Source organism: Paramormyrops kingsleyae, chromosome 1 (genome assembly GCF_048594095.1).
Source record: "Paramormyrops kingsleyae isolate MSU_618 chromosome 1, PKINGS_0.4, whole genome shotgun sequence".
NCBI classification, from domain to species: domain Eukaryota; kingdom Metazoa; phylum Chordata; class Actinopteri; order Osteoglossiformes; family Mormyridae; genus Paramormyrops; species Paramormyrops kingsleyae.
In genome coordinates, this window is record NC_132797.1 from 8,601,684 (window position 1) to 8,610,533 (window position 8,850).

The following is an 8,850-nucleotide window of genomic DNA, read 5'->3' on the forward strand; positions in this document are numbered from 1 at the left end:
TTTGCAAACCATACATACTGTTTACAAAGTAATAACACTCTTAGCTATGTGTAAATGCGTGTGCATGTATGTATAAGTTGGTAACCCTGTCGAGTCCTAACCCATCCAGATGAAGATAAACCTGTAGGTGCTGCCGTCCACAATGCAAAGGGGAGTGTAAATTACATTCATAACTGCTATGCTGTATCTGGTTACATAGGACAGTGTTACAGACCAACACCTACTCCACAAACAGCCTCTTCTGCTTCAATTTCTGGTTCTGAAATGAGACTGATGCTCCACTAGGCCAGAGAGCCAGGGTCTGTGGTCAGGATGCTGTGCTGATGGGTTCCTGTATATTACAGACCTTTTTGGGAAGAGAGGTTTGGAATAGATTGCGCACTTACAGAAAAGTCACATTTAAATAGAAAATCTGTCATTTAATGCCACAATTTTCACTGCATTACAGTTCATTCCAAGATGACACAGATCACCAAAGTGACAGATCATTTAATACAGATATATTACAGTATGCCTTGGTATATTACAGCCATTTCCATTCTTAATAAAAATAACATGAGCACGTAATATGAACATAAGTAGCAACACACAGCATTTTGAGTAATTAAAGACATTTTACATAGGCTCACCCTGTTTCTATTTTCATATAGCTCGTTAGCCGAGTTCAGGTTATTGAATAAAGTTCTTGCTCAGGTAGATGGGTAGGAAGTTCACAGACACATATGCAGGAGTCTGAGCATGTTAAGGAGCTGTGTTTTGGGAGATGAAGCCGTGTAATAGAGGAATGATGATCGCACAGTACAACTTACAGATGCTGACAATGAGCAACTATCTTATGAGAGCTTCCTTTCTTTAGAATCAAAAATGCCGGTCACATCTTCACAAGAGATCATAGCTGCAACAGTATCTCGCATGAAACTATTTTTTTTAGCCATTCGCACATCCCCACGCAACAGCAGACAAACATCAGCAAACTTGAAGGGAAAAAAAAAGATGATTATAAAATATGTAATAAAAGTAAGCATTTTAAGTATGACCGATATTTTACATTTTGACAGACTGAACTTTTTACTTTGTACATGGACAAACAGAAATCCCAGCATGCAATGCTGCGCCTAAGCATTCTGCATCTCCTTGCCGATCTTGTAGCTCAGGATCTTGTTCCAGTCGATCTTGGTGCGCGTCACAGGGAGCTGCCGACGTAGAGCTTTGAAGGTTGTGTCCGACATGGTCTGGTAATTCTCATTAATTGCGGTCTGAGAGACAAAGGGGCTCAGGGTTATGTCGTACCAACACTGTAGCAGTTGGGCTATTAACAGATTTAATTACACCGTAGCCCTCAAGCGGAAAAGCGGCATGTAGAAGATGTAGGTGTTTAATTTTGCTGGATTGAGGTAATCTCTACAAAACACTGAACAGACATAAGACGTTTAAAGGAATAAAGAGAGAAAGGGAATTAAGTACAGAATTTGACCATCGGTAGAATTTACGGATTTCAGAAAACATACTTGGTAATCATTCTCCGCAGCCTCCATTATCTTCACGAATTCACTTGCCGTTTTCTCTTGGGTCTAATGCAGAAATAAACACTTAAATCCTAATTCAATTAAGGACTTGTAATGAGAATGAATGCAATTGAATTTACATGCAGAGACAGATGTTTCACACAGAAGGGACACAGTGAGGCCTTCCGGCTTTTAGCCCGACATTTGTTACATACGCACCGAGACGGTCATCGATTCCCGAGCTTCTTTGTGGCTCACCAGCTGAACGTTTCCATCCTCATAATAGTGGACCTACCACCCAAGAGAAAAAAAAAGCACATCTAAGGCCAGATTGTGCATTTATGGAGCATCTAACTTGATCAAAACGTGTTCTGGCTTCTGTCATATTTGCCACATGTGCCCTGTTGTTTCATCACCAGAGGAGACTGAGGTTTTCACAGGATTTCCTGACTGAACCACTACAAGTCGGCTTCTCTTGCTACCTTAACAGCAGTGAGTTTTTTTCCAGACATAAGGAAGCCTTTGAAGAGGTCTACAGGGCCTTAGAGAAAAAGCAGCAAGACTTTGTTCCTATACCTGGATCTTCATGATTCCCATCACTTCAGTAGATGAAGGGGTGATGGTGAACTTCCATTCGGACCTCCAGCGCCCATTCCTATACAGTACAGGTATGAAAGAACATGCCATCAATCGAAAAGGGTCCGATTGTTAAAACAAGTTAAAAAAAAAAAAACCTGCAGGTTGTTCTTTCAGTCAGTGCTGAATTCACTTGCATATGAGAGCACATGTCCTGTCATGGCAAAGTAATATAGTAACAAAATAATAATGAAAAGCAGTTCCATCACTGTAACACAGGAAGGTAGTGATGAGCACAGAGCATACCAGAAGTTTTTGGGCTGAAACTGATGGCACTCGATGCACACGATGATAGTCTGATGTTTGTCAATGGTTTTCCCATATATCTATTAAATGACAGCAGAGGAACAACAACGCAAGTCTGATTACTTGATTTTCCATCAAAAATCATTTACAGTATTTATTTACCAGGCACTTAACGAAAAACATACGTTTTTGAGAAACAAGGGCAGGCAGTCCCTGGAGCAATTGGGAATTACGGGCCTTTCTCAGGGGCCCAATGGTGACATCACACTGCCAAGTCTGGGATCTGTACCAGCGACCTTCTGATCACAGGAGTACAGCCTACAGGAAGGTTGGTACAGTCTGCTGACGACTGCCTAATCAACACACAATCATCAGCAGATACTGAACCTGGAACCTCCAGAGTTGGTGATCTGGGTTCCATACTACTAGGCTAATGGAGAGCATGTTCAAAAACACGGCGCCTGAAACCCCCCTCACTCTACTGCAGCCCGCCCAGGCGGAAGGCCACACTTACGGTGCAGACGCCGCACTTACGGTGCAGACGCCGCACTTACGGTGCAGACGCCGTACTTACGGTGCAGACGCCGTTGGGGTAGTGCTCCTTGACATAGCTGCGGACGGCTACATCCACGGCGCTTCTCCAGCTCTCGATGCTGGCGTCCACGTCGTGGGGTCGGGGGTCACTCGCCTCCTTCCTCAGGTGGTCGAACTTGAAGGAAATTTTGTTCTTGGGGTCCAGAATGCGACCATTGCCCAGGTCACCGTGCTCTGTGATTAAGACCTGGGGAGAAGAATGAGCACCACCATCTTGCGAGACTGGAGACCTTTACCATACATGTTGTCGCACTTTTACTGGTCCATTAAGTACCAGCACCGAATAACTTAAGACAGGAGCTATATTTGGAGACGTTTCCGTGGGATGTAACATAGCGTTACACTATGAAAAGTGCGATCTGGTTCAACAGTGCGACGCGATTCATATTTCACATACCTGCTCTTTGTATCCCGTGATTTGAACCGGCGTAAACTGGTCCGCGTTGTATTGTGCGAATGCACTTTAAGAAAAACCACAGAACAAAGCAGCATTAAACGCCAAGATATTTATGCTGCATTCATAATGACACGCTACAGTAGCTGTGAACTTACTGCGCTGCTCCATCCCTGAGAAGATCATCATTGTCCAGCAGCAGCCTCACATCTGAAAGCGGAGAGATCACATTAACACGCCCGCACACCTCACTTCAGCGTGCGGCACGCAACGGAATGTCATTCAGAGACAGACGCACAGGCAACGGCCACTTAATTACAGCAAGCACCAAGATGCCGCAGAGGGTAACCTAGAGTGGAATTTAATTGTAGTGGCAGGATCCTCATCGGCACCCCAGACGTGCGGGAATTCCCCTGCTGTGGTCATTAAGGGTAATTCCAGCTCCAGAGAAACCTCTCCTGGGGGATTCTCTCTGGGGGTTTCCCTCTGTAATGCACATGCAGCTGCTGGCTCGCAGCTAACCTGGCCCTGAGTAACTAATGGAAAACCTACTCTTAGCATGTGAGGAACTGCACACCTGATCAATAATGATTTAAAATTAAACTACAAATCTGATTCAGTTTATGAATATTTCATAGTCATAACCTTCTGAGTTCCATGAGACAAACCCGACTGCACCAGGGGTGGGGGGGCTCATACCCACCTGGCACCCCCCCCCCCCCCCCCCTACGGGTCATGGGCTCCAAACTCACCCTTGAAAACTTCGTTGAACTCTCCAGGAGGGGCGTGGATGATGAAGTTGGCAGCGATGCGCACCTGTAACGAGGTAAGACCAGTGAGGTGTAGCGACGGGAGCTAACGTGACCGATCAGAGAGCCAATGCCACGTGAAACAGGAAGTTAATCCTCAAAGGGGACAATACTGCTTAAGATCAAGGTAATAATACTAAGACAAGACGCAAATAATACTTGACAAAACATGGCCCAAGACTGCCCAAGTCACTCTTTAATTAAAAGACTAAAAAGTGTCCTTAATTACAGAGTGTGGGCCAGTGTGTGGCTTTGGTTAGGCCATGGCGATGACTGTAAGGGTGCTGGTTTAAATCCCACAGTCAGCAGGGTAATTTTACTGCTCCCGGAAGTGTCTGGCTTTGCCTTTTCAAAAAAAAGTATGTTGCTTTGCTTCAAAGTGTCTGCAAAATAAAACGTACAAATGACACCCCAGGTCCCTAGGAGGTGTGTCTGTCTTAAATCGACAGCCATTTATGCACATTCATCACACTATTGCTGCAAAACTTCCTGTCGCAGTGAAACGGTCTGTGTGGCAGGAGCAATGTAACGCATGACCGTACATGGGCATGTCACTGACCAGCCATGCCCCCTGCCGCAGCCCTGGGAGGCGCGGGGGGGTACGGCGGCTTGCCTTATAGAAAGAGAAACACTTGCCGGTTAAAGGAAGTGGGGCCTTTATCAGGCAGGGCCCTGAACTGACAGACGATGGCAGAAGGTGGAGCATCCAGCCACCACCCTCTGGCAGACATCAAAGCCAAATCACCAGACACATGGACGGTTTTCGTCCCACATCAGTCTCCCTCATCGACAGTAACTGTGCACTTTGGTCAGCTGGGATTCCACACAGCTAGCTCTATGGTAACAGAATTACAATCAGAGCAAAACATGGCTACAATTTGAAAGGAACTGACTCGTGTTGCTTTAAATACCATCAGTTCTCTGCTATTGTATGCCAACTCAAATTATACTGCATTATGGATTGCACCCTTCACCAAATGTATGAGATTTTGGTAATGGGATTACCTAAGCTGTAGGAGTGGCATAACTCTTCCTAACATTGCCCTTGTTTACTTAAATTCACTATTTATTTATGTCACTCTGAATTTCATCCTATGCTGCTTCTGACTCTCAGTAGACAGTCTAGTGTAAATAGTATTTGTAAAGATTTCATGTGTACACACTTGTAAATTGTCTTGCCTGTTGTATCTTACACTGTTTAATATACTTGCCTAAGATCTTTCTGATTCTGATGAGGCAGGATTCCATTCACATACTGAAACTGCTTCACAGTTGGCAGACTTCCTGTGCGAACCTGTTCATCTGAACCAAGACCTCGGCCTTGGTTTCTCAAAAGGGGTCAACAGAAAGGTGGCCCTTGTTTCCGTGATAAAGAGCTGCGGTTTGGTTTCTCTGTGGTTTCAGCCTGCGTGCTGGAGCCCAGAGAGCACCTCATAGTCACAGAGTGACGAAGGGCCGACATTACCTAGGTGCACATTCAGGGCCTTCCACTAATAGCGGTGGTTTTAGGTTTAATTAAACGTTTCCTTATTTAAAAAGAATGAAGAGGAGCACAGATATTGGGGTAGTTAGATCTTACATATAAAAGATTAAACACTAAATACAAGTCACCTAGACAAGCCCAGAACTCCCAGTATTTAAAGGGATAACCCTGAAATCAGCCAAATATTTGGGTGTCCAAAGCTGTCATAATGACTTTCAGCTGGCTCTAAAGGCTTTTGAGAGGCTGGGCTCGTTTGTGTGTCTGTAAATTTCCACTTCAGACCAGGATGAAGGACCATCTGACTCTGGGGTGAATTAAATTACACTGAGGGAAACACGGAACTTTAGGCTCACAGGATGGCAAAGGCATGTTTGTATCCAAAGCCGGGCCATTAATCATTCTGAAATGGGAGAGAACACTCAGCTCAGTGTACAGGGACAGCGCTGTTCAAGGACCATGTTTACTGCTGCACCAGCACGGTGGGATGACGGGAGTCACGTGGACAGTCAGGCGGCACGTCTGGCCAAGCAGTGTCACATCTGTTTTACACTCGGAAACACAGCTGGCCGGGCAGTGCAGTAGCATCTGAGAGCTGGCAGTATGTGCCAACATTCACTACCACGCTGACCCAGTACTTGAACAAATATTTCTGTGTGTCTTTTTAAAATAAGGACTAAGCTATGAGGACTGAACATTGTCAAAACACACCCCTTTGAAAATGAGGAAAGAGACGAGGTCTAAGGACACACTGTTACTGATATAACGCAAAAAACTGTTTGAAATGTACCCACACATCATTATAAATAGATGTAAACAGTAGCTTTCAAGCTCTCACACATGGGCACCCTGAAATTCTTTTCTCTGAAAAACTCCATCTGTGTAAATTTGGATTAGGAGCAAATTAAGCGATTCTGCGTACATCTTAAATGCCCCGGATGGTTTAAATGCATTCCACGATTCTCACACACATTAACCAGGGTGCTCAGCTGGCTAATTTTTCCAGAGTGTCATATATAACTTTGTATTAAATCACCTTGGAGGATTTGAGTGAGAATCGCACACAACTTTGCAATAAATCACCATTGTTAAATATAGAGTAATTATACTCATTCAAAAAGGATCAACAACCTATTCCTGGTGATCATCTGCCAGGTGTGAATAAAGTTTAAGTGGAACGGCTTTACACTTCTTCTAGTATATGAAATCAATTGGTGATTCTTCAGTCATATTGGTCTACCTCTAAAGTTTCCAGTCTAAATGCCAAAGTTACACACAGCTGCAAGACAGACATGTTCCCACATGTCACATATCTCAAGGTCTTACATTCCTCTCTGTGGAACATCACCTACAGCAAGAACAACCCATGTAACTGTTTTATGATTTTAGAAGCAGCTTGCCTTATATGTGGCCATTAAGCTGAACTTGCACATCAAATATGCCAATAAATGACTCATTATAGCACTTTCTGAACCTGTTCCGAAACATGGAATCCTTCATGCTCACCTGCTCTGACGATTTACGGACAGCGGTGTCATACCAATGTGAATTAATAATGTACTTCTAGTAGTAGTTCCAGGCATTGTTAAAATTGGTAAAAAAATCATTTTTTATTAAAAACCAGTGTGCATGAAATACTACTGAAAAACGTCTTTCTATGCCTTCATGTAAAAATGGGAATCGCAGACATCCTAATTCAGTTGCAATGATTCAGCACAGATTCATGAGAGGCTGCATTTGGTCACAGTTGCAGTAAAACCTTCAACTGCACAACAAAAAGACTTTGTGGTATTTGCATTGTTCGTGTCAAAACTATGCATTTCTCTGCTCGTAATTCCACAGCACATTTCTATCTGCCGTAAGAGGATGGAGGAAATAACCATAAATGAACATGAATCGGCATGTCAAGAGTGACCTGTAACAGGGTACAGGAGGAAATAAACATGAATTAACAGTTAACATGGAACGAGAGAGGGGCCTCGCAATATTAAGAGGAATCTCTAATCCCGTACAGCGCACCCCCAGCCTCATACGGGGAGACCGCCGAGCCTGACTCGGCGAGACGGGCGAGCCTCACCCCGCAAACTGGGGTCTGCATAGACAGGCGCTGCTCATACATACAGAGGCAGGCTAGAGGCAGCACGGCCCGAGCAGCAGCAATTCAGGGGACATCGAAACATACAAACGCGACAGATGACCGGGCGTTCCAGTTTCAGTAGCCGGAGCGCACGGAGCTTCCCCGCACTGGGGCTCCGTCTGAGACTCGCAGACTGGAGCGGAAGTGGGGCGGCACACCAAGGGAATAAAAATAAGACTGACGCCGTTGTAGCCAGCAGCTTTCTAATACCCCTACCTCGTATAATAACAAACTGAGGGGGGCACTCGATGTAAACAGCCGCGTCTCTTAAGGAGGCGCTTCCCCGGTTAATGAAATGTCGAAACGGAGCATCCCTACCTTCTCGTCGTCAGTCAACTGCTCCTCATGATCCGCCATCTTCGCTCTGAATGCGGGGTGACGCCACCGAGGGGCGGGCCCCGGCCCGGCACGCGGACGCCTCACGGGCGCATGTCATTGGACCGCGCAGAAGGTGAGTGAAGCAGCTCGCGGATGCGCTGGCTGGAGCGGCCACCTGTACGCGACGCAGACAGTGCCAGTGATTTTATTGTGTGCTGTAATGCATTGTTTCACTATAGCAATGACAGGACATAGCCCAAATCACGCTGTACGGCTAATATTGCTGTTCTAGACAAAGGAATTCTAGCCGTGATATTTTACCACAAATAAAATATGACATAGGAATTTATATTTTGGCCAGATTGTTGTATTCTCAATGATTTTTAAGACAAAGCAAGTCGATAATAGACAGTGCGTGCGATAACCGTATTTTTAACCGAAAATTATTTCCAGTACCACGTACGTTTTAAAGACATATCCCATAACCCGAGTATAAAGATGTTTATTTTTAATATTTTATTAATGTTTTTGTACGTAAGTGTGTTATGTTAGGTGTAGTTCTCTTAATTTAAGTTTCTTTGGGAACGAATCTTCCCCTGGGTGAAATAATTCTCTCTCTCTCTCTCTTTCTCTCTCTCTTTCTCTCTCTCTCTCTCACCTGCCTATCTGTCTAATCTATCGCCTTGCAGCTAACTGGCCACACCGCACCCAGTCCAACTTTGAGTGCACAT

The 8,850-nt window shown here is 44.7% G+C and overlaps 1 protein-coding gene across 1 annotated transcript; it reads right to left on the reverse strand.

Annotated features, from left to right (window-relative positions):
• Positions 1-398: 398 nt before the first annotated feature.
• LOC111842388 (F-actin-capping protein subunit alpha-2-like) lies at positions 399-8,259 on the reverse strand. Its single transcript, XM_023808939.2, has 10 exons — positions 8,120-8,259; positions 4,128-4,191; positions 3,534-3,585; positions 3,379-3,442; positions 2,962-3,168; positions 2,388-2,467; positions 2,082-2,160; positions 1,725-1,796; positions 1,509-1,571; positions 399-1,256 (listed from the first exon to the last, which is right to left on the reverse strand). The coding sequence occupies exons 1-10, from the start codon at positions 8,156-8,158 to the stop codon at positions 1,116-1,118; spliced, it is 861 nt and encodes a 286-aa protein (XP_023664707.1). The 5' UTR covers positions 8,159-8,259; the 3' UTR covers positions 399-1,115.
• Between the last annotated feature and the right edge of the window lie 591 nt (positions 8,260-8,850).

Coding starts and splice junctions, on each gene's coding strand:
- LOC111842388 (XM_023808939.2), bottom strand. CDS start 8,158: ATGGCGGATCATGAGGAGCAGTTGACTGACGACGAGAAG. Junction 3,169..3,378: donor TCACGGGATACAAAGAGCAG/GTATGTGAAATA, acceptor TCTTCTCCCCAG/GTCTTAATCACAGAGCACGG. Junction 2,468..2,961: donor ACCCCAACGGCGTCTGCACC/GTAAGTACGGCG, acceptor GTCATTTAATAG/ATATATGGGAAAACCATTGA.